Here is a 26,773-nt window from a genome sequence, read left to right as displayed (position 1 = left end):
TCAAGCAATGCACTGACATCCTGTCCAGGAAGGCACGCTCGACTCGGACCCGATGAGAAATCCAGCCGTGGACACAGCTTCTGTACACAAAACAGTTTGATAATTGTGTTTATCCAAATGCTCAGCCCTTCCAGCAGAGCTCCACACAATGGGCTCAGTGCTTGGTTATCAAGCCATTGTTTGTGCTGTATATATATATCGCCTCGTTGTAATGATGCTCTATCAACTGCCAACGTCAACGGCTAACTGAGCCATTCAGTCACGCCCTGAAAACAAAAAAAAAACAACTAACGAGATTTACATTTACTCACAGGCAACACCTTCCACATCCCTCACTGGAACAGCCTACTGCAGCTCTTTCACCGTGAGAAAGGAGATCAGCTTTCTCAGAAGCTCTGTTTCACAGGACACGCTAACACACCGAGTCCATCTGGCGCGCGGCTTTGAATTAAAGAGAGCCTTGCCGCCTGTCAATCAAGAACCGCCAAGTGGAAGGGCCAGCAAGCCAATTAAGGCCACGCCCATCAAGGAGGTACAGTCAAATGGAAGGCCTCCAAGGCCTGAAAAGGTAGATGATTAAGGTAACACAAATGGTATGAATCCTGATGACTGTCCCCAACAGGCGTGGTGTTGCGTCCCTTCTACAGTTCCAGGACATCTACCGTCCTGTAGGTTTTCACTCCAACCCTAGATCCTGTTGAGCTGCTAATTAGTTGGATAAGGTGTGCCAAATTACTGTAGGGTTGGAGTGAAAATCTACAGGATGGTAGATCTCCAGGAACAGGGATGGGGTAGCCCTGTTCCACAGTGTGATTTTTTATTATTAAACAGTTATAGTTTATGTGTATCTATTCCTATAAATATGTGATTATTCCACGTCACATATTTACAGGAAAGCTGAAAAGCATATTTCTAAAGGCATGTAGGATTAATAGGAGAAAACCTTTATTAATTATTCAACAGGAATCTTCTGCCCTTACCCACAGGGGAAAATATCTTACAATATTGCCAAAAAAAAGCTTTACAGTCTACAGAGAAATGAAATTTGCGATTGGAGTTTGCAACCCCTGATGCAAGGAACCTAGAACAGTGGTCGCTGATTAAACAATGTTTTGCCGCAAAGCTTAAAACACAGAAAAGACGTGATGCACAAAATAGGTTTTAAGGGAACTCATCCCTCTTTTTTTAATACGAAAAGAGAAACACCATCCAATTCAGCGACTGAAAGACCGCGGAGAAGCTCATGACTTTTCAAAATGGCCACGATTATATTTAAAATTAAAATACAAAAACACAGCAGAGGGGTGACACTGGAGTGTGTCACCATTCTGTAACGCGAAATAGGAGCTCTGCGCCATTTTATCCCCTTTCTTCTATACATCTGTGGACACAGATCGCATCCCTAATTACCCTACAATCAGTGCAGGTAAGAAAAAAAGGGTTACAAAACTGAACCCTTAATGGTCATATGGTGGAGTTTCAATGGTGGATTTTTAAATTAAAATTTAAGACTGTTGTTGTTGTGTTGGAACAGACACTCCACACAGGAGCTGGAAGCAGGGTGGGTGAGCGTACACATCGGCAGGTCTAATCGAGCCTCACGCCCAGAACAGAGAGAGCAGAACCACCCTTCAATCTTCACCCGCCCCCCCCGTCCCCCGTCCCCCCGTCCCCGTCCCCCCCCCCCCCCCGAGAGGAGGTGCGGTTTCCATCCGGTGATTCCGGCAGAGTGGGCTCCCCCCCCCCAGGAAGGAGGCGCGGGGGTTTTTCCGCCATCACCGCGGTGATTCAGACAGGGCAGAGTGTGGGTGCGTTCCCCCCCCACCCCCCCCCCCAGAGCTGATTACGAGCCCCCATTAGAGGGGAAATAAGCGAGCGGGACTCGGTGGGTTTCCGCTTTCGAGATGGGGGGGGGGGGTGATGGGGGGGGGCTCTCCTACCCCCGTGCACCCCCGCCTCCGCCCGCGAGGAGCACTCCGAACCGCATCAGTGGCGTTCGGATTCCGGAGAGGAGCCCACGCTCCTGTTTACCGCCACGGAGAGGTGCTCATTAAGGCGCCACTCAGCACTTCCTGCCTGCCGCCAACATAACTCCATCTCCATCTCTGGAGGAGAAAAAAAAAGAAAAGAAAGAGAAAAGAAGAACAGGCCCTTTGTTTCCAGATTTCCTTTCCTTCTTTTCTGTGAGAGGCAGACGAAGGTCAGGCGAAGAGCAGAAATGCTAAGAATCCATTTAGCCCTAAATGCGCAGCCTCATATTGAATTAAAACCGACGCGGCCAGACGCGTGGAATATGGAAATGCCATAAACCCTGAGCTCATGAATATGCTGTGTGCACGGGGGCGCCTCTCCCCACCGCTAACGCACTTTGTGACCGACCCGGTGGAATAGAGGAGAGGAGCGACTTAGTGGAATAAACGAGAGGAGTGACTCGGAGCGAACAGGCGAGAGGAGGAGAGGAGGAAGCCCTGGTGTTCCCATGCAATTACAATAATCCAATACAATTTGAGGCGAATCGCACACGCACTGTACGCTACACCGCCCGCCCAAACGGCACGGGGACAGCAAAGCTAGCGCACGTCCCCGGCTCAGTAATCAAATCTCTCTCCCTGCACCTCACGTCAACCCTCCTCTCTACATCCGAGAAAACAGAAAACACGCCACACAATCTCATCTACATTACATTGAGAGCGACTTACGCAACTTTTACATAGCATTTTTACATTGTATCCATTTATACAGCTGGATATATACTGAAGCAATTTCGGTTAAGTACCTTGCTCAAGGGGACAACGGCAGTGTCCTTACCCGAGAATCGAACCTGCGACCTTTCGGTTACAAGCCCAGTTCCTTACCCACTGTGCTACACTCCATCCATCTACTCGCGGCACCACAGACTGTCCAGGCTCTCAGGGCGTTATAAGAGGCCACACAACCCGAAATGTCTGGGGCTTTGACATGTAGCCGGGCAGTAGCTGAGGCAGCATCCTCTAAAATGGCTGCATAGCCTGTGAAGCATTCAGCAAATTCACAGACTTAGTTCAGCCGAGGCCAACGTCTCTCCTGAAAGCCTTAGGCCATGTGCTTAAACCATGTCTTGTGAAATCACTGTGGTCCTAAGGGTACACTTCTTGTAATTTTTTTTTGTTTTTTTTGTTAAGTAATTCAATGTTCAACTCATATGAATTTAATACTGAATTCCACAGGGATAATATGCCAGCTTGTCTCCGGTTGCTATGGGAGTCATGACTTCTGACATCGCAGTGGCTACTCTCAGTTAATACAGACCCAATCAGAGTCTTAAGCTGGTTAATACAGAACCAATCAGACTTTTAGCTGGTTAATACAGAACCAATTAGAATCTTAGTTGGTTAATTCAGAAATAATTAGAATCTTAGCTGGTTAATACAAACCCAATCAAGAGTCTTAGCTGGTTAATACAGAACCAATCAGACTCTTAGCTGGTTAATACAGAACCAATCAGACTCTTAGCTGATTAATACAGAACCAATCAGATGCAGGACATAAATACTGTCTGCCTGTAATGTACACAGAAGTATACCAGGTCTTTAAGAGAAAGGATATGGTGTTTTGTAACACAGTGACTATGTGATGCGCATACAAAATAAACAAGAAAGCCATTTCGTACACCTCACGGCCATCCATTTTGCAACTGTAATCTATTTCAGTCTGAGTAATGGCGTGTCATATTCCAATTGTCTGTCAAGTTTGCGGTGTGTTTGCGAGAGAAAAAGAGAATTTAATTGCAGTGAAAAGAATACAGATATTCTTACATTCTACAAATTGCACTGTGTGTAATTTTTTCCATTACCTGTAAAGCAATTAGCCAGCCTACACACACTGAAGACTTCTGGCAAATTTATTTCCATTGTACAGAAACTGAATGTGACAGACATAGCTTCAGGGAAAACACGGCTATCTACAGTAAAACCACTTAAAATGGCTTCCATACATGTGCACAAAACAATTAGAATTTTGTTACTTCTTGGGGGGGGGGGGGCAATCAACCCTGATGTGTTTAGCTGGGGGGAGGCATATATGTATGTCCTACTCCTGTACTGCATACGTATGCTACAGTGCAAGCGGTCACACGGACTAAAATGGAATGGGAAGAACACTCCCTCTGTTGCAAGGAATTATTTTTAAAGGGCACCTTGGGGTGTTCTCTAAGATGCTTACTTATTTGTCGGAAGGACGTCTCCAGGACGACTTACAATATCATCGGTTTAACCTTCAATTTTAATTTTGTTACTTCTGGGGAGGGGGGGGGGGAGGGGGGGGGGGAGAAAAGGCCAATTGCCTTTGAAAATCAACCCCAAGGAATGAATGTGTTTAGCAGGAGGACACAAACAGAGCGATACAGCAAGCCTGAATCGAGGCAGACGCCCCCTACAGGGCAATTACAGTACTAACCGGCATGGTAATTTTACGTCCAAACAAGCGCTTTCCCTGAGTTTCTCTTTCTCACAGAACCACACCTGTGGGGTGCTTCAAAAACGAGCCAGGACGAGAGAGTGAGAGTGAGAGAGAGAGAGAGAGATGAGAGTGAGAGAGGAAGAGAGAGAGTGAGAGAGGTGATGAGAGAGAGAGAGAGAGAGAGAGAGAGTGAGTGAGAGAGAGAGAGAGAGAGTGAGAGAGAGAGAGAGAGAGAGTAGAGAGGGGAGAGAGAGAGAGAGAGAGGAGAGTGTAGAGAGAGAGAGAGAGAGAGAGAGAGAGAGAGAGGGTGTGAGAGAGAGAGAGAGAGAGAGTGAGAGTGAGAGAGAGAGAGAGAGTGAGAGAGAGAGAGAGAGAGAGGTTGAGAGAGAGAGAGAGAGAGGGTGTGAGAGAGAGAGAGAGAGAGAGAGAGAGAGAGAGAGAGAGAGAGAGAGAGAGAGAGAGACAGAGAGAGAGGGTGTGAGAGAGAGAGACAGAGAGAGAGGGTCAGCAGGGGGGAGACTTACCGACGTGTACAGATGCCCCTCTCCGTTCATGGCGATGTACAGCCCCGTCTTCACGGACTGAATGGCGACGACTCGAAGGCCCACAGGGATGAGGTTGAACAAAGCTGGAGAGAGAAACAGGCATCCAATCAGCAGGCTACGCCGCCAGCGGTCTCCACGCACAACAGGCATCCAATCAGCACGCTACGCCGCCAGCGGTCTCCACCAGGGGTCGCCAAGAACGGCATCGCAGCTCGAGCGCCACCGCAGGGAAAACAGGCATCCAATCAGCAGGCTACGCCGCCAGCGGTCCCCACCAGGGGTCGCCGCACGCGTAACAGGAAACAGGCATCCAATCAGCACGCTACGCCGCCAGCGGTCTCCACCAGGGGTCGCCGCACGTGTGCGCTTAACAGGAAACAGGCATCCAATCAGCACGCTGCGCCGCCAGCGATCGCTGAACAGGAGGTCGCCTGTAATCGTGGATAACCAGGCCAAACGCTCTCTAATTGGCCGGGGGCCCGCTCTTTCGGACGCGGTCGGCGGATGGGGGCTGGCGTGGGTTTAGGGGGTGTGTGAGGGTTTGGCTAACGGGGGGTGTGTGAGGTTTACTCCAAACCCTGCCGTAACAGAGTGCACCTCCGCAGCTCAAGGGAGTTTTTTTAACCGCACAATAAACGGCGCGTCGCTCGAGTAGCGTTTACGGCCGCCGCTGTCAGTGGTCCGCCTGGGCAGACAGGATTTACAGACCGCAGACACCGCGCTGGTTCCCACAGCTCCAGTCCCGTGTGCGATAAAAACGCACCACCTCAGGCTAATACACGTACAGTCTGCACACACTGTGCACATGAAGAAGCTCCTCAATAAGATTACGCAATGGCAGCATTTCCATAACCGCTTTTGTCTTCGTCTTATTTTATTTGACGATTTAATGGCGTATTCCCTGAAGTGAAGATCTTGAGGAGAAAACGATAATGTGTGTGCTCGCACTCATAAGCATGTCAGACTGTATCAGCACACAAAGTATCATTTATGAGCAGTTATGTCAGTGGTTGCACACATCTTCCCCACGGCATCTATGCTGAATATGAGAAGGGACACACAGCATGTCGGCATGTATACATGCTCACACACTAACACACTCAGTGTATGAGAGGGCAGTGAGATGGAGACCTAAGAGCACATATTGCTATTAGTTTTTTCTTTCTCTAGCATGTTAGAATGTCCTTTTCAGTCTCATTTAGCATGTTATTATTGCCCACCCATAAAAAGGCTTGTGCCGGGGGCTCCTCTTTAACCATGCTGTACACCAAACACTGCATTACTGTACATGTTATAGGGCCAACCTCCATATGACTGACACTGACGGTGAAACAATTACCGTTTTTACTCGTACATAGTTGGCTGGAACTACAGTGCACAAAAAAGTGTCTCACACTTCCTATAAATTATCACAATGTCAAAAAAAAAAAAAGGTGATGCGTTGACTCTGAATGAGAAGCAACGTTTCGACTGGCGAGCAGCTGTGTGTGTGTGTGTGTGTGTGTGTGTGTGTGTGTGTGAACATGCTGTGTGTGTGAACGTGCTGCGTGTGTGTGTGAACGTGCTGTGCTACGTGTGTGTGTGAACGTGTGAACGTGTGAACGTGCTACGCGCGCGCGTGTGTGTGTGTGTGTGTGTGTGTGTGTGTGTGTGTGTGTGAACGTGCTGCGTGTGTGTGAGGTGACCCCGGTCCGTTGGGCGGAGGATGCGTAGCTGCCGCTGACACACTCTACAAAAAACCAAAAACCGGCGTCTCCAATCGGCTCCAACGCCGCCCCAACGTCCTCACATGGGAAACCACCTCTTTTGGACCCTTTTCAGACCTCAGGAGTGTTAGCATGCAGAGAGGCCTGACCCCACCCCCCCACCCCCCCACCCCCGAAAACAGACCCATCGCACATCGCCGAGAGTTTGGGGAGGGGGGTGGGGGGGGGGACTGCCCATCTGTGGTGACATTTCCCCAGAATGAGAAACACATACGTGGCACAAATGCAATCTGATTCCAGTGCAGTGCTCAAGCCTCCTCTTCCATGGTGGCTTTCTTTCTTCTTCTTATCGTATGCACTGAACTCCAAGATGCCACTGCATTAAATATTTAACAGAGCAAAGGAAGAGTAGTGTGTGGCCGCTCTCAACCCCCTCCCCCCCCCCCCCCCCCCCATCCCTTCCAGACTGCGCTTAAGGTCATGGGTAATTGCGAAGACTAATGTTTGCGCACGCAGATTAGAGATCGGAGGTGCATTCGATGGCCAAGTTCTCGGGAGAGGGATTGCTCCCGTTCCCAGAAATTGCTGCAGCTGCTTAAAGCACCGAAAGGAGATGCACGGGGATATAAAACAGGGGGCCTAAATTGCGTAACTTTCCAGCGTGGTTATATACGCAGCGGTCTGCACTCGATACTGCAGAGTATTTATTACAACATTACCCAGGAACCGACCGTATGAACAAGCAGGCACTCACACTTCCTCACACAGAGAAACAATAACCTGGACTGGGCCCATTATACACCTGAAATAGTGCTGAGCCGCTGTGCACCAATGGCCTCTTCTCCAATTAATGTTTTTTTTTTTTTACCAGGCACTATTGGGCAACTGACAAAACAGGAAATGGAAATAAAACAGGAAATGCAAAAACGAAGAAATGACGCAACTCACAAGAATTACTGCTGTCATCCTTGGTTCCATCGAGAGATCCATCTGGGTTCATTTGCAAGTAGTATCCCTGCCTGCAATATAACCTGGTCACTATGCCCTTGAGCTGGGGATCTGAAAGAGAGAGAGACAGACAGACAGACAGACAGAGAGAGAGAGAGAGAGAGAGAGAGAGGCAGACAGACAGAAAGAGAGAGAGAGACAGGCAGACAGCGAGATAGAGACAGAGAGAAAAAGAGAGATAGAGACAAACAGAAAGAGGGAGAGAGAGAGAGACATGGCATTGTTAACCAAAGCAGCCCATCACAGACGAGAAAAAAATCAGTAATGACCATTTAAGATTCTGTGACCCCCTTTCTTGTTCTGACATTTAAGACATTTACTGCAGGATAAAAAAGAACCAATAAAACCTTCACGACGGAACGACAAAGCGCAATCATTTCAACAGCGATGGTTAAAAGCTTCACAGTGAAATTTAACAATAAAAGAATCGCTCATCAAAAAATCCATGCAAACACCAGAGAAAGTGCCTCTGGCGCAAAGCACAGTTAATTGGCAGATATGCAAACCCACAGTACGCTGATGTCATTTATTGATTGATTGTCCTCAACAAATTTCACAGCCTATAAAGCATATCAGCTGTTTCTATCGCTCCTGGTTAATTCCCCTCCAGGCTGTACAACAGCGAAGCACGGGAGACATTTTACATTCGCCAATCAACAATGCGCTCTGTCAATCAATCAATATAACTCCCCCGCTCGCCGTGGGAACCGGAGCGGAAGTGCTCCATCTCCTCAGAAGAATCCCCCCCTGCTCTCGTTTTAGCGCACCGGGAAACGTCAGAACATCCAATCAGAGGGAATCATTTATCTGAAGCCATAACGGGACAGACCATAATATTTATGTGCCTGTTCTCAGACGGCAGCGCGGGCTAATGGCCGCTCAAACGTTTCCAAACAGATTGACATTCGCCGCGTTTCTCCTCTCCGCGATGAACACGTCGCTGATTACACATGTAAACTGAATGATTACATATCGCTGTTTATCTCCCGCGGCGACAGACAACGGCCACATTTTAATTAAGCCCCCAGATTTCACACCCCCGAAACGCATTTTCTAGCTCGCGTCGATGGAAAAATAAAAAATCAGTTTCGCATCTCGCAGTTTTTGGGGCCAGAAGAAAAGTGCCGATTAAAATTACCGTCAGCCTGTCAGAATGTAATTAATGGCTGAAAAAGGTTGGGTTGTTCCTCAGGTGATACACCTGAGGGGAATATAAAGTGACTTCTGCGCTGGCGCGGTGTTTGTGTGGATGCTGCCACTCAAAGTGCAGTCCACTGTGCAGTCTGAATAAGCAGCGGATCCAGCAGACGTCAGTCACATCACAATAACCCCGAGTCCCTTTCTGATTAATGGATAAATCACAACTTTTCAAACTGAGCACAGACTATTAACATCACTCTCACCAGTTTGATCCAGGGGTGCATTTAATTTCAGTAGATGTAGGTTATATATACAGTATTATTACAATGCATTAAAAGGAACACCAAGTCATTATAATGCCATTTCATCTTCTGATCCTGCTGATTGCTTGTTAGCTGGTGATGTCATCTACTGGGGTGACAGTTCTACAGGTGATCAAGTGATTCATTACAAGTGGATAACAGACAGTGATGCAGGTGAAAAGTAGTACATAAATCATTAATATGGTTTCAGAAATAAAATTACATATAATAAAACGGTGATATATTGTTGATGATTAGCGGTTGAGAATCTCCCACACCATGCTCCCTGGTTTAACCATAAAGGAAACGGAAACACGGACCAGGTCATGTGCCTGATCTTTTCTGATTGCTGTCCTAACCTATAACAGCATTCCCAGATGAACACCGGATGCCATTAAATTAATATCACACTTCAGCCATCATTGGGGGGTTACAGGGTGACCAAAGAACACACAGACTGAGGGGGATGTTCAGGGTATGGGTCCAGTACGGCAATAATGATAAATTCAGTGTGGCAGTAATGAGAAGTCCAGTGTGGTATTAATGGTATTTTACCATTTAACAGCTTACTGTATTATTTTTAGAACAGATTTTTGGTTATATCACTTTATGGTGGTGGTGAGGGTGCTGGTGCTGGTGATGATGGTGGTGCCAGTGGTGGTGGTGGTGATGATGATGATGATGACTACTACTCAAACATTTCAAAACCCGGACCTCTCCAATCAGTCCCAAGCAGGGTGCGCGCTGGGACGACTTCCTGTGCTGAAACGAGCCGTTTGTATTTAAGACGGCCAGCCCACATAAAGGACTCGTGCGAATCCCAGCGGCAAGTCGCTCCAGATCGCAGGCGACGCGATCTTCACCGCGAAGAAAAAGCACCACCCACCCACAGTGTGGGGGAGTTGGGAAGTCTTTTAAAAGACTCCATCATCTCTCATATTTCACTCGCGCTGTTACAGTTCTGTTCGGGACCGATTCCCATAACTCGCAAAACCATCAATAAAAACGCTTGCGTAACACCGCAAATTACATGATACAATATTGCAGGCTCTCTTATTAAATCTTTGTACTATCCATTAAAAACTGCAGAATTCCCTCAGCACGCACCACACTGTTAGTGCTACCAACTTTACCGCCAACATCGCGTCGGTGAAAACATCCACAAATACTGACTCACTTAAAATATACCTCAGGCCGCTTCAAAATGATCATTTAACACGCTTGCTAATTTGGAAGATTTTTAATGGATATTATCAATAAGGGTTTAGGTATGGACACCATATTTAGTTTGACTTGGTGTGTGTCCATGTGTGTATGAATGTGTATGAGTGTGTGTGTGAGTGCGTGCATGCGTGCGTGTGTTGTGCACGCGTGCGTGTGTGTGAAGGTGTGCATGCGTGCGCGTGTGTGTTTATATGCCAGCATCTGTGTGTCGGTGTGTCTGTGCTATGAATCACGTATTCCTTCATCCATCACTGTCAGTTCCTCCTGTCAGCCACATCAGCCATGACAAACAGCCAGATAGACAGACAGCCAGACAGACAGACAGGCAGACAGCCAGACAGACAGACAGACAGACAGACAGGCAGACAAACAGCCAGACAGACAGACAGCCAGCCAGCCAGACAGACAGCCATCTCCCTTTCTCCTTCACTCCAGGTTCAGCAGAGCCAGAGGAGATGAACACCGACCCTCAACTGTGCCCTCACACACACCTGGAGTGGGAGGGACAACAGCTGGCAGGCGTGTGTGTGTGTGTGTGAGTGTATGTACACATATGTGAGTGTGAGTGTGTGTGCGTGCGTGTGCATGCGCATGTGAGTGTGTATGTGTGTATGTACACATATGTGAGTGTGTGTGTGTTTGCGTGCGTGTGCACATAAGGGGGGGGTACTTCAAAATGTACAGCCACCAGTCTCCACTGCAAATCCAATGCAGCATTTGTTGCGCTAAAGTTTGCCTTACTGCCAGTGGGCATGATGCAATGCAAACTGCCGTAGAACACACACACCTTGTTTTAGGAAGGCTGTTGGGCTGATGTATGAGCTCTGACAGACTTTATTGAGCCTGTGGGGTCATTTATCCTCTGCATTTAACCCATCCTAGCTGCTTAGGAGCAGTGGGCAGCCACAGTGCAGCGCCCGGGGACCAACTCCAGCTCTGAGGCCAGTGCCTTGGTCAAAGGGCAAAAACAGGAGTATGCCTAACCTGACAGGTATGTGCTTAGTGTGGGAGGAAACCAGAGTACCCAGAGGAGAGCCGCACAAACACGGGGAGAACATGCAAACTCCACACAGGAGAACATGCAAACTCCACACAGGAGAACATGCAAACTCCACACAGGAGAACATGCAAACTCCACACAGGAGAACATGCAAACTCCACACAGGAGAACATGCAAACTCCACACAGGAGAACATGCAAACTCCACACAGGGAGGAGCCGGCCAGGCAGGACTTCAACCCAGAACCTCCTAGAACCACCGTGCCGTCCCGAATTAAAACACTAAGAAAGGAGGATGTTTATGACAGCAAGCTGCTTTTATTTTTGCTGAGTCAGATGACTTTAAAATGTATCTTTTGAGATCAATGACATCTTGCGTCCATAAAAGCAAGCCCAGCTCTACTCACCATGGCTCCCATCATGACTATATGGACAACCTGTTGTGGGTTGACAGGTTGGCAGGCGTGTATATGTTTATGCGTGTGTGCGTGAAAGTGTGTACGTGCGTGTCGGTTTGTGAGTGCAGGTGTGCACGTTTTGCGTGCTATTGTGGGTGAACGGCATCATTGTGCGAGTATGGTTACTCACCTACAATCCTAAACTAAATGCAGCAGAATTTGGTGGAGGATTTTTTTTGCCTTTCCAACGACTGGATAATATGAGCTGATTAAAGATTAGTCTATTAGGATTGGGAGAGAATTTAATTTCAATTCAGCCTATTCAGGAAATGAATTGGGGGAAAAAAAGAAGTTCTATGAGGACTTTTCTGAATTTTAATTAATTTCCTAACCTGACTGAAAGGAATCGATGCCAACCCTAATATGTATTTTCAGATCTAATGCTACTGCAGCTCCTTGCTTTATTTATAGTTAATCATTTAATCCTAATAAATTATCATTTGCTTGCTTTGATTAAAATGGTTCAAATCTATTTTAAACATGTTTTAATTGAGATTGCTTGCAGTGTTTGCCCACCTACATTTCAGACCACCAACTGCACACGTTAGCATGCTGGCTAGCTTCTGGCAATCAGCAGCTCATTAAAAGTTTCATAAAAACACTAAACGACTTGTTAGGCTCCAATATGAAGTTTGTTCATTTCTTTCGACAATTAAATGTAGACACAGGAAAATATTGGCTGAGAACAAATTACTTTTATTTTCTTTTTTTAAACTAAACAATCCCAAGTATTTTGTCACTTGACTATCATAAGTCCTATCATGTAGAATCTTTTATTTACTTCAATTTCCTAAAAATCAGGACTAATCTTTCACACAGTATGCATTACACTCTATTCAGTAAGCAGATGCTTATTAATTTAATTTACTCATCTTGTTCATCATTTACTGCTCTTATCCAGAGCAACTCACAATGTAGGGGAGCACTGGTGAATTCACCTGATTAATATCAGCAATAATGCCACACCAGCCTATCAACAACTCCTAGACTTAAAGATAAATTCTCCTGAAACCTGGGAATTCTTTTTTTGTCCCTTGTCCCACCCCCAGGTGAATCAGCACCAGGGCTGAACAGGTGAATCAGGGAGAGGGCTGAGCAGGTGAATCACCACCAGGGCTGAACAGGTGAATCACCACCAGGGCTGAACAGGTGAATCACCACCAGGGCTGAACGGGTGAATCAGTGAGAGGGCTGAACAGGTGAATCAGGGAGAGGGCTGAGCAGGTGAATCAGCACCAGGGCTGAGCAGGTGAATCAGCACCAGGCTGAACAGGTGAATCAGGGAGAGGGCTGAGCAGGTGAATCAGGGAGAGGGCTGAGCAGGTGAATCACCACCAGGGCTGAACGGGTGAATCAGTGCCAGGGCTGAACAGGTGAATCAGTGCCAGGGCTGAACAGGTGAATCAGGGAGAGGGCTGAGCAGGTGAATCACCACCAGGGCTGAACGGGTGAATCAGTGCCAGGGCTGAACAGGTGAATCAGTGCCAGGGCTGAACAGGTGAATCAGGGAGAGGGCTGAGCAGGTGAATCACCACCAGGGCTGAACGGGTGAATCAGTGCCAGGGCTGAACAGGTGAATCAGTGCCAGGGCTGAACAGGTGAATCAGTGACAGGGCTGAACAGGTGAATCAGTGACAGGGCTGAACAGGTGAATCAGCACCAGGGCTGAACGGGTGAATCAGTGAGAGGACTGAACAGGTGAATCAGTGAGAGGGCTGAACAGGTGAATCAGGGAGAGGACTGAGCAGGTGAATCACCACCAGGGCTGAACAGGTGAATCAGCATCAGGGCTGAACAGGTTTACTTCAGGCTTGAATTAACCTCACACTCCTTAAAAAGCTGGAGCCCAAGCTAATATGAAATGAGCTCAACGGATTGGTCGGTTTGACCTTGCATTGAGCTCATCTTTGTATATTTATTTTTCCCTGGTTTCCCAGGTCCCTTGTCCTGTGGCCCCCCAGCTAACCATCGGTATATTGTACGGTATGTTTGGCACCTCTATAAATTTAAATAACTTGCATAATTTCCGATGGTTACTTATAGACTTATATTATTTGCATGTAGATACACCTATGGGCAAGGGTACTACCACGGATTTTGGGCCCCATTTTTGAGGGTCCCTATCAGTCAGGGCCCTTGGAATTGTCCAAAATCCCCCTTCCATCCCGGTCACATGATGCCCCTGTCCGTAGTGCTGAATTGCGTTTGATGGAAACGTGGTGCTTATTAGTGGCAAAGCTGCAAGTCATGAGATGGAACACGATGTTAATTTCAAACGCGTATAAAAATGCTATTTTCAAGTCTTCGACTCAACGAGCTTAGTTCATAAGTGTGCGTAAATTAATATTATCTCCATGCAGGTCCGGAGAAGGATGAAACTTCGCAGCAGGCCAGCCAGCGACACAGCACAAAAATTCGTTAATTAATGTAGTCAGACTAATTACTTTCAAAGCAAATTCTGGATGCCTCTTGTGTGAGAGGGGCTCGTGTGTTATCCATAAATAATCCACTGATTATAAACGGGGGGCACATGCCTCCGTGATTCTGGGGCAGCTCCTGTCTTTTCCAAAAATCTGACCGCCTCCCAAAGGTCTTGTAGGAACACCTGGCCTGGCGCGACGGAAACGCCGCGCGCACCTGGAGGGGTAACCACAAAACGAGCCTGTCCGGTCGCGGCTAACAGACCACATTAATTATTAATGGACATTCAATCTCCTTGGGCGAGAACAAACAGGAGGACGTGCCGGGGCGGTTTTCTCGTATCAATTAATTACTTTGAATAGCTATGTGAAAACTATGCCGGGGATGGCAAGATTGATTCCGGTGACAGTTCACCAGAGGGTTACGCACAATTATTCTAATGGTAAGCGAGAGAGAGAGCCGTTTTGTCCGTTCAAAATCTAGAGGAAAAAAAACTGATTGTTCCTTTGAGCATCGCATTACTTTGCCCTAATTCAACATTCAAGCACGTCCGCCCGCTCGGGGGCAAACGACCAAGGATATCTACACCAGACGCTAATCTACCTTCCTGTTTCCTGACTGAGCGCTAAGACGGCTAAACAGGGAAAGTAAGCTTCCAAGCCGAAACAGCTTGCTTCAGTGTTTTCTGGAGCACGGAGAAACACGCCCACCGGCTTCTGCGAAGACACCGCGAGCAAACAGATATCGCCCGTCACAGACCTGAAATTCAGATAGCCGATTCAAAAATGAATTCCGTGATTACAATATATACACGCCTTATCACATTTAGAAGATCTATAAAATTGCGCAGGGAACACGAATCGTTGAATTCCTTAATCATGTGTAGATTCTTTAAGGTGAGCATTTCTTACTTCTGAGTGAATTTACATTATAATCGGCTGCATTAACATAAATGTGTTATTGTGAGGTACAAAAATATATAATTGTGTAATTTCCCAGAAATTCTAGCTACTGCGGCTTACGTGATTTGAAATGTTGTCTTCCAAACTATTGTTATCAAAGCTAAATGTATGAATATATAAAACATGTAAAGAAGTATTACTCGTTTATTAATCAATGAACGCATGAATCCTCAGGGCCATCAGAACCGCACTCAAATCAGCTGTAAATGTTTGATTATATTATGCATGATATACAAATATAACGTATGATTTAATTCATCACATAATGTGGGTGGAGCCTGGAGGGTGGATGACTCACCATTTATCAAAAGCCATTTTCTGTATTAGCCTACAGCTCAACGGTCCTTTAATCACCCGTTCAGAACAACATAACGTACATATTTGTTTTTGTATTTCCTTTTAAGCTGCGTCTGAAAAACAGACGACGGCATTCCGCATCAGGAGGAAACCCTTCACAGTAGTAAAGCAGGGAGCTGCCAGACAGAGGAGACACGCTCTGCTCCGCGCGGCAGCTGCAGACTTAAACACAACATGTGATTGACCCACTTTATGCGTTTCTGGAAGAGGAGAGGGGCTTTTCCAGCCCATAAAGAAAAACGCGCGCCATCGCCGTTCCCGTTGCCGTTGCCATGGAAAAGAAAGGGAATCACCAGGCAGAGCGAGCGGTTGTTCCCGGATTCACACGGCGCGGCGATAGCTTTTATGTCAGTAGACTCTGTCTCTAACGCGCGCGTATGCTTTACGAAACGAACCGTTATTTTCTAACTAAAAACCATTTGACAGAATATTTTGAAGATCAGTATATTCAACTCGTCATTTCCTCCAGAGAGAGAGAGAGAGAGAGCAAAACAAGAGGTGGAAATCTGCGAACAATTTTAACATAAAACGGCCACAGATGTTGCTGAATTGAGGCTGTTTTCATGCCTCAAGACCACGGCCAGTATTGTACCATTTTCATCTAAGGCATTTAGCAGACACTCTTACCCAAAGCGACTTGCATTCGTTTACATACAATCCATCCATTTACCGGAGTGATACGTCTGAACCTTTACGCAACAGTGCTACTCTCTCCCAACACCAAATACATGTACACCAAAACTGATTTTACATGGCAGAATGACCACCAGGACAAATTATTACAACACTATTATCACACTTGTTATGTTGCTTAAAAGGTGCAACTCCTATATTTGTGATTAAGATGGCGTCCCCCTTATGCACACCAGTGATCTTAGCTTAAAATAGCCGATTATGCTCTTATTCAAAATATCTGCAATTCTCACACAATGAAGGAATAATGATCATCTCTCCGTGCGTCAATATGTTTTGTTCATTATTTGCCGGTATTAAAGACCTTAGATCAATGAGACTGTGATGCTAAAATGATCATTTTCTGTTCAGTTGAGAAACACAGCCAAGCTCTGTCGAAGCTCTCGGCAACACAAGCCGCAGGAGCGGAAGGAGACCGTCACAAACCCTGCTTTTTCAAGTTCATGAGCTCTCCTTATATCAAATTTTGCACCTTGCAGCTGATAACCATAAATGACAGGGAAAGAAAATTAGCAGAGTTGGGGGAAAAAGAAAAAAAACTTTTGCAGCAAGGGCCAAAGTGCAGAGCTTGTTGTTTTATATCCACAGAAACATTCCATACGGAAGGGAAAAGCTGTAAGAGAGGAAATTCTGGAATACGAGTACAGAGACACTTAATTAACCCAGGTTAATTGAGGGCAGGGAATTCATCTAATGATTTAATGAGACCAAATTTCGCCAGCAATTAGACGTAAATGTAATGTTTTAATGAGACCAAACGTAGCCAACATTTAGATGAAAATGTATTGTTTAATGAGCCCTAATGTAGGCAACATTTAGGTGTAAATGTAATGTTTGACAATGCCAAATGTAGCCAACATTTGGGTGAAAATGTAATGTTACAATGAGACAAAATGTCGCAGACAACTAGAAGTGTACATAATGCTTTAATGAGACCAAATGTAGACAAAAATTACATGTGAAAGTAACGGTTTAATGAGATCAAACGTAGCCAACGATCAGATGCGAACGTGAAGTTTTAATGTGAACAAATGTAGCGTGAGATCAGATGTGCATGTAGCCTAACACTGAAGAATCGCACGAGATGCAACATTCATTAGCCCATTAAACTGCATTAAGCGTCCCACCATGATAGCGTGGGTCAGTACAGAGTGTCTCCTTGGCTCTACTCTCTCAGTGCAGCCTATGGGTTATGGAACTCGGGTCACTTACTGACTGACACCTACATTTTGTACAAGCCAGATGTTGGGGGACGAACGGGTCCAAAAATGCATGCCAAAGATGCAGAATGGGGGGTGGTGGGGGGGCGCAGTGTAGCACAGTGGTTAGGGAATTGGGCCTACAACTGAGGTTTTAGGTTGAATTGGCAAGTAGGGCAATGCCCCAGTACCTTCGAGCAAGCTGACGGACTGCATGGACTATATGTCCACATCTGGCAGGAGATATAAATTGGGCGGGACCCAGAGAACAAAACTTCATAGTTTTATTATTTTAGTGGTTCTTTTAGTGGGCAGTGATCTTGCACTGTTCAGTTCCGACTTGCGTCCAAGCACATACATTTTTGAGTTTATTTTTAGTGATTTTGTACTTGTACTGTTTGTGCTTGTGTTGTGGTACGTGATGTCTTGAACCGGCTTACAAGAACGTCCAAGAGGGTCATGGCAAGGTCAAGTTGATTTTCGCTCAAAATGACCCAGCAGTCCTGGCTATTGCATGTACGACCACACCGCACGCTTGGAACATGCAGTGTTTTCTATTCATTACTATCGATTCAAGGATTGATTTGCTCTGAAGCCAGCAGCAGACCCCCATTTCCCGCTCCGGGCCCTTTGGAATTCCGGGGTGTGGAAGATCAGAGGTTTCGAGAGGGAAACACGGGAAGAACACAGTGTTCCTCCGAACAGCCTCCGTTAGCCGGCTCGCTCTTTTAACAGGGAGGATATTTAATTACCCTAACCCTCAACAGCGCGTCTCACAGACAGCCGCCATTCGCCCTTCAGGAAAACACCAACTCGCTTCAAGGAAATGGCTGAATATCAAACAGACAGGCGCAGGCACAGATCTGGCCGTGTGGGTTGGTTGAGAATTACCAATCAGCCTTTGAGTTAGAGATGGGGGGGGAGAAGAAATATTTTTTTTTTTTTACAAAACAGGTTTTGAAGTATTCAGTGATGTACATATTTGCATTTTTGGTATGATTTCTGACGCCGCGCAGATTTCAATATCACACGCTGAAAATAACCTTGAATTACAATGAAAAAATATGATTACAAAAATCTGATAAAATAACACATACACTATATATGCAAATATATATATTTTTTAAATAAAGTAAATTCTATCTTCAAGTCATTCCAGAAGATGCACAGTCAGGTGTGGCATGAGATGGGGATCACAGGGGTGGAAGTGAAGCATAATGGATAGGGGACTGGGCTTGCAGGATTAAGGTTGCAGGTTTGAGTCCCAGGTGGGGCACTGCTGTTAGAACGCATGAGCAAGGCACCTTGCCAGAACTGCTCAGTAAATACAGTAAATAACCAGCTGTGTGAATGGGCTGTATGTACAAAGCCATCCTCCAGGTGTGTGTAAAAAGGTGTGGGGCAAACCAACTGTGGTGGCCACAGAGAGAGAGCCTGCCACCAACCCTCACATTGAGCTGCATAAACCAGGACCCAACTGGTGTTACAGGGCTGCATGTACAGTAAACAATGCACCCGTGTAAATCGGCCAATAATCTGAAACAGAAAGGAATCTGTGGATTAAAAAGCCAAAAACGATTAGAAGAAGGTGACCGTGTTCACTGCCTTGAGGTGAAATTTTCACCTTTCAGGCCTCTTCATGGGCACATTAAGGAATGACCTGAGCCCTTATTCATTCATGAGCACATACCATTAGCCATTTTATTTATTACAGTCAGTGTCAATGAAGAAGTCTGATAAAGAGGAGGCATATTAAAATAACGGAAGATGCTTCATGGTATTTAAAAAGCAACAGATACACTTCCTTTGGACCAGAGACATGCTGAGCATTTTTTTTTTTTGTTCATTCAAAGGATGAGGGGTAATTATTTACACACGCCTAACATATTTAAAAGCGGATAGAAATTACATGTCTTTCATTGGATAGATTCTGTGAAACACTCTGCCAGAATAGGGAAGACAATATAGCCTCCAATAAGGAAGCAACCACAGAAAAAATGTTCTGGTTACTCTTCATATAAAAGAAAAAAGAAAAAAAGACTACAGCACTGTGGCCACATGCTTCTCGCTTCCAGCTTATTAAGCACAACCATGAAAGAAAGTCTACTGTTTCACCAGGAGACATTGTGCTTTGTTAAACATGACTTATTGGGTGAAACATCCTCTCTCTGGTATTGTGTTGTTTTGCCTTTACACAAAGGAACTCCCTCGCCCACTTCCTGTGTGTTTTCAGCCGCAAAGAGCCTGAATTAAAGACGGCTATTGTTTCCCAGACGGCTTCATCACACAGTACACGATCGGCGGTGTGGGTCCGGGTTTATTCTGCTGAACTGGTCTGCAGGGGGACGTTGCACTGGAGAAAGCCCTGCTGCACGGACCATTATTCTTCCTTAGTGCTTACAAGTGCATGCGAAGATCTTGCGGGCATTCTGAAAGACGGTCCCGGGGGGGTCTTCACGGCCGCAGATAAAATGGCTCACTAAAGATTTTCTGTGGCTCACGTGAATGGGGAAAATTAATGAGGTAACTCCCCTTAGAAGCCTGAACCACAAATCACTAGAAAATGAGCTCTCAGACTCATAAGCGTTTGCTCTGCTGTGTAATTAGCTCTCCGTCATCCATAAACTAGAACAAAATAAATATATTTCTGCGAGTCTTTGTTCCCCTAAATATTTTAATTTGAACAAATCTCAGCCTTGAAGCTACGGTTTAAACAGCCCAACATGCGGGTTTGTGACAGTTATTTTAAAAAAATATAGTTTAAAAATCTAATTCTCAACTAACAGCAATGGTACGTTCTGTGGTTCAACTAAAATGGCCGCCACAGGTGTTGGTTTTTCACAACTTTCCAGGGATAATTCATCTCCCTGAGTTCTGCTGGCATCAGTGGCATCTTCTACTCAAAATGTATTAGTGCAAAGCTCACCTCTTGACACGCTTATCAGGTCTTAAGATATATGACATGCCAATCTGCAATGTACATTACATTTACGTCATTTCAATGTCCACCTGGTGGCTAGATGAGCATTTATGCTTGTAAGACTGCGGGTTATGATTCAATCTGAACAACACGTGGGTTGTCCTGAACTACGTCACATTCAATCATCACTCACACAACTTTCGTTGAGCATTAACGACAAACAATGATGCGTTCAATACAATTATGTTATTGTCACTCAATATATATGATAGGAAATAGCTGTCTTCGTTGCAACATATTTCATGTATCTGGCTTCTTTTTAAAAAAAAAAAAAAAAGATCATCGTCCATTACATTTTACGCTGAATATTATATAGCCTAGACAATTGTCTGATTTCAGTAACTTAGATGGAGCTATTAGGTTCACACCTACAAAAAATACCTTCATTGCACATAACTGATAATAATGTAGAAGTTAGGAATTATAAAGATTTATTGGATATGTGACGTAGCTTCAGATTCTCCTCAAATTTCTCATGGGCCCACGCCCGACTGCAGATTTATCACGGAGCTTTAACTGCCGTTTTCATAAAGTGTTCGGTTTTCTAGCACGTGCACGTCGTTCTATAATTGCCGCCATTAATATTAAAATGGATTCGTTGGTTTCAGCACTGTGACGCATTAAATCTGAAGAGAGTAGCCTACGACTGAAATCAGTGTTGCCCATCGTAAGATTGCTTGTGTCTCAAAAAAGGGGCGTGGCAATCGACCACACCCGCCACCAAGAAATAGAGAAACGATCAAAATCATAATCATAGGGAAACAAAAACAACATAGGCTATTTTATATTTACATAAAACAGTCTAAATTTTGATTAGTAACATGGAATATTTGTAAGGACAGGAGGCCTAAAAAAATAAAACAAGCAAGTAGCCTAGATTGTATCTTCAGCTACCGCCATGGCAACAAATTTATCAAAATAAGATTTAATTTCTAAGGAGTGCTCTGTTAAAATCCTTACTGAAAAACGCACACAAAGAAACTGAGTCTTTCTATTTTTTTTTTTTTTTTTAGTTAGGCTTTTCGGAATACATTTCCAACAAACACGAATTTTTAAGAAAGAAAATTAATTAATCATAAAAACACGGTTCGTAACATAAATTTTTGTAAGATATTGTTCACTATATATGAAAATCGGTCGTACTAGATGGCATCTTTCCCGCAACAAGTTAGGCACCTGCTGTCAGACGGGATCACACACTTGAGAAGTCACATTCTCAAACGTGTATGCCTTCAATTTACGTAAAATAGCACAATTTTTAAGATACCATTTATGATATAAACACAAACCCATACTGAACCTCGATGGTTTGTGCACCATTTTATCAATCTTCAAGGCTTAGGTGTATCAGAAATACAGTACAGTGACTTACCAAATGCTACATCGTGCATTTTGAATTACCTACAAGAAAAACGAACTACAGGACGAGGTTTACTAGTATAAAATGGAAATAACTAATTGAGAGTGTGATTGAAAGCCACGCGTTCCAGGGAAAATATTGACCTTTAACATGACATAGAAAGGAAACCAACTTGTCTGTCCAGTGATTAATATGCGGTTCGGCTGCGCGAGTGAGTTACATACCGATCTATGCTCGCGCCAGCAATACACTGTGACAATTTTGCACGCTGTCTCGAACGTTAGAGGGAACTAATCTATGAGCTGTCACTTCGCTCGAGACGCTTTGGGGAAAAAAAGAGGCGGCTTCCTCAGCTCGAGGCATAAACAGCTGGAATGCGCGCGGCCGTCTCCAGGACCGCTGGTCTCAATGCAAGACCAGCCAGCCGGATTATTCCCATTTCGTGCCGACTACAAGGCAGTCTTGCCTGTACGTCGGCGCCCGTCACCCCTTGATTTAAGATCACTCAGCCGCGCACAATCTTAGATAGGAATTGTACAACAATTAGAATTCGTATCAACGTATATGTCAATGGCAACGCGTATTTCATTACATTGAATAGGGGGGCTGCCAAGTGATGCAGGGATTGGTCTCGCGAATAAGGGACTAAAGGTTGAACTGCTGACTGTGAAACCAGTTTCTTATTAGCGACTGCATACGATTAAACTGTGCTGTGGAGTGCATTGCGCGCAGATGCACCGCTCTCACACCTTGTCTCCGTAGTCTTCTCTTCCTGAGGCCGAAGATTCTCACTTTGGAGAAGATATCGACCAGGTTCCCGTTGCACAGACCCTTGTTCTTGCTGGGGCTCTTCCTCCTCCGGTGGGTTGAGGGCCGGTCTACGTGCTGCTCTCGAGCCTGTCTCTTCTGGCGGATCAAACCGCTGGCGATAGCCGCTGCCATGTCTCAGGATAGCACTGTTCACCTCCGCACGCGAAGCGCGGACTACACAAACTGTCACCTTTTGTGTCCCGATTCCTTACTACAGTCCCATTGTTCTGGCTAAAAGGTCCTTGCCTTGTCAGTAACGCAAATAGATATATTTCGAGCAAGTCCAATAACTACATTTTCGTCGGCACGAGAAGCGATGTATCACCATGGTTTAAAAAAATGAGCATACACACAACGCCGTCAATAATACTACAAAATATTACACCGTTATCAGATTTCCAAGGGAAACACCCCTTGTGTTAACCCAAACTTACGAATATTGGGAAAACGAATAATTAGTCATACCGTCATATTTATTTGCCAGATCCAATTGAAGCTTACTCGGAGTCCAGTTCACGGCAAATGCCTAAATTCTGTTAAAGCCACAATCCAGTCTTAAACAAAAATCAATTTGGTACTTGTTTCTCCCATTCTTCTTTTATTTTCTTCTTTTTATTGAAGATCGGAATTGCAGAACTCGGCAGGCTGGACAGCGATTCTCATCCCTGAGTGTGCAATCAGGAACCAAAACAAACGAAAGCGATTTTCTTGTAATTATTACTCGTGAAGGACGTCCGCCCGACTCCCAGGTGGGGCTGCGCGATTGCAATGTTTCTGCTCACATATTCCTCAAGTTTATAAGCAATCCGCGACACTTTTCCTAAAATGGATGATTTCTACCGAACCTTCGTTTCTCCTAGCAGCGCTCATCGTTTTGAGGAGTTGAGTAAAATTGTGAGTAACCTACTACACCGATATTTAAGAACTCGGCATCAGGTAATAGGCTACCGCTTATTTCCGAAAAAAAAAAAAAAACTTCTCCTGATAGATCTTAGTCGCTAATTCAAAATATCTTCCTTTTTGTACTCCATTGTGTTCCACTCTGTGGACGACATCACACAGATCTGGAAAATACATACATTTCTCCTTTTTTTCCGATAACCAAAATACAGCAATTGTAGACCGATTTGGGGAAAAAATGTAACCAAAGCTGACCCAGGTCTTGTGAAGATGACGTCTACCCCGTGTGACAGCAGCACGCAAATAAATAAACTTAGGACGCTCCCACGACCGGAAGGAAAAATAAGGTTTTTCTGCGTTTTCACTAACTAATCAACAGAAAAACAAACGGAACGTAACCGGAAAGAAACGATTAAGGTAGCCAAGACACATCGAAGCGCAGCCACATCATGCCACTGTTCATCGAGTCTCGCGCTACAAAACCACGGAAAGCCAACGGCTTCCAGCTTCAGTGCATTGCTCGGCGTATCCCGCACATCAACAAGTACGAAGGACTTGCTTTTCCTTAGCCCTCGTTTTCAGAGGAGAGAAAGCCACCTTTCGGTTAATCGCAGCCGAACCCGTAGCCTCGTCGTTGTTTGACTGTTGCTACAGGATGGTAGTAAAATTCAACACTTGTAAGACTGCATCAGCTGTGTGAGAACTAACGCCCCCGCTCAACCGCGATAACAGACAGACGCCGGGAATCTTCAATGCCCACAGCACAGGGCGTTGTTACGGACGCTGTACGACATATTAACCCAAACCAGTGGCACTGACAGTAACTGTGTTTTGAGCCTGAAAAACAAACCAACAGGACTGAGACACAGGCACAATTTTCCTGATACGACACGATCTGAACAGACAAAATAAATCTCAACACGTTTCCCAATTTCTCTACTTTATTCGTGCTCTTATTCAGTTAATTATTAAACATCTTCGCAAACCATGCATTTAAACATTTTTCAGGTGTGCTGTGATGCAAGAGCAAACAATTGAGTAAATCCTGAAATGCACAACATACGAAAAAATGTATTGTATCTTTACAATAATGCACTGATAACCGAAAAAGAAATCGAGAAGGGATTGTCAATTGACATCGGCATTACAGTGGATTGTCTCAACGTGGATTGAGACAGTTTATTAACCATGTTACGGTTTAAGGGGGCCATAGATCGCGTACAGAGTTCCAGAAATCTTAAATCTTAAAAGGGACATCACGCCAGAGTCGTGCATGGGATTCGTCCGCCAGGCTAAAGAATTCATTTCAGCACCACGGCCAGCGCCTCTTCGCTCTGCATTCAAGGCACGCGGCACGGGCAGGCAGCTCCCGCGCCGAGCACTCAAACTGCCATGGTATATAGCCTAAGCACCGCCGAGCAAATCCGAGACCCACAGGCTAAGACTGCACACTATATATAATATGGCCACGGTCATACAGTTTTATAATTAGCGCAATAAATTGTTATATCGTAAGTGACGGTCAAATTGCGTTCATCCACTGGTTTCGTTTAGCATATGGCAACCTATGGCCAGCGAAGCAGCGGGGGAGGGAGGTATGTAAGAACTTCATGCTACGCTCCATGGCAAGGCGCCGTGCGTTAGGTAGTCTCTAATTTAGATGAATATCATTTGAGGAACTCAATCACAGGCGAAATATAAAAACTCGAGAGAGCCATCTACCGTTTGTCCCTGTAATGAAATATCTTGCTCTCGGCGACGGTGGCACAATCTGTGAAACTACAGACCTGTGCCATGGGATATATGACATGTGGGCAGCTCCGTCTTACCCAAATCTTTTAAAACGTCTGATATTGAGACTATAGTGAGAGCGTAAAAGAAACACTCGTAGCACATTACCATTTGTGTTGATACTTATTTTAAAATGGGCTTTTTTATTGTGACTGTCAGTGAAGTAAATATCCGAAATACAAAACCGAGGTCATTTCGATCATTCGGTAATTGTTTATTTGAAGTTGGATGGGCGCTCTGTGCCAAAAGGTTGTATTCAAATGAGCCGTGCCCTGAAGTTATTACGCTAATAAGAAAATCTGCATTTTTTCGATACGGAGCTATCAACCGTGACGGGTTGTCCAACGTTTTTTTTTTTTTTTTTTTTCCGTGCGGCTCGCACTTCTGACGGCTGACACGTCATGTTCCTTGGCAACACAGAGGCGAGTCTGGCAGCGCGGTCGCGCGGCTGTGCAGTTACTATTCTTGCCGGTAGCGGACACTATCAGCTCAGCAATGACTACAGTCACGTGCTGGATTACCCCTGCCCAAGCACTCCTTGCACAGCCAACGAATGAATGAATGAAGCTCGGATACGAAAGCTGCCGAGACTCATTTTGAATAATTTAACGGTCGTTTAAAAAAAAATCTGTTACATTTGGCCACTGTTCTTGTCGATTCGCCATTTATTTAAAATTAGCTTAAGGAGAAAAAACAGCACACGTTATTAACACAGGTACACACGGAGCGAAGGTGTTAATGTGCGTGCCAAAGAGAGAGAGAGAGAGAGTCACACAGGTAGCCGACATACGGAAGCGACCTGTGTCAAATACTGTATACACATTCGCTTTTAACAACTGCATTATCGGCTTGCATTATCGAAAGCAATATAGTTGCTGTGGCAGAATTGGTATTATTTGAATGCTGCCGAGATGATACTCATGTGCCTACCCCCGAAGACGAACGATTTAAAGGTTAAAGAATTGCTTTAAAAAACGCAACTAGCTGGAAACGACACGTTGACAGTATCAAATACATAATTCCTGATTAGACTGACTCCCTAATTTCAGTGTCAGTATAAGGATCCAATAAAAAGCAACTTTACCATTTTACATGTATGATGCTAAATTTGTGTTCCTTGTTTTACATAAAACGGTATAGGAGTACACACAAGTAAATACATCTCGGAAGTTAGGGTACTATGCGTTCATACACCCGGAACTTATCGGAATCCGGAACAAAAATCACATTGCATTTTCGTACATAGCACCCATAAAACTGTAATGTTAACACCTTAAAAACTACAAATTATATCTCCATTTACATTTCAACTTTTGGCAACACAATGGAAATTGTATTTGAATGCCAAAGCAAACTACTATGTAAATCAGGATTAAAAAATACCAAGCCATGTAAAAATGTTGCCACAAGCTCTATGTTCACACTATATTGTCCATGATATACAATCATTATAAGCTGTTTGACTTTTGGTTTTAAATAAT

At 45.0% G+C, this 26,773-nt stretch overlaps 1 protein-coding gene across 8 annotated transcripts in view; it reads right to left on the bottom strand.

Moving 5' to 3' along the window:
* The window catches only part of LOC135241012 (fibroblast growth factor 14), a 190,126-nt gene that overhangs the window by 38,209 nt on the left and 125,144 nt on the right, over window positions 1–26,773 (bottom strand). For 7 of the 8 annotated variants that reach the window (XM_064311104.1, XM_064311105.1, XM_064311106.1 and 4 more), the window contains 2 exons: window positions 7,637–7,747; window positions 4,962–5,065 (listed from right to left, as the gene is read on the bottom strand). In XM_064311104.1, the coding sequence (XP_064167174.1) occupies window positions 4,962–5,065; window positions 7,637–7,747 (215 nt within the window). Of the gene's footprint in view, window positions 1–4,961; window positions 5,066–7,636; window positions 7,748–22,540; window positions 26,663–26,773 lie in introns of those variants that run through there. The other variant, XM_064311102.1, reaches the window with a different exon arrangement.

Source organism: Anguilla rostrata, chromosome 15 (assembly GCF_018555375.3).
Source record: "Anguilla rostrata isolate EN2019 chromosome 15, ASM1855537v3, whole genome shotgun sequence".
Taxonomy (NCBI): domain Eukaryota; kingdom Metazoa; phylum Chordata; class Actinopteri; order Anguilliformes; family Anguillidae; genus Anguilla; species Anguilla rostrata.
This window is presented reverse-complemented; position numbering and strand designations above follow the sequence as displayed.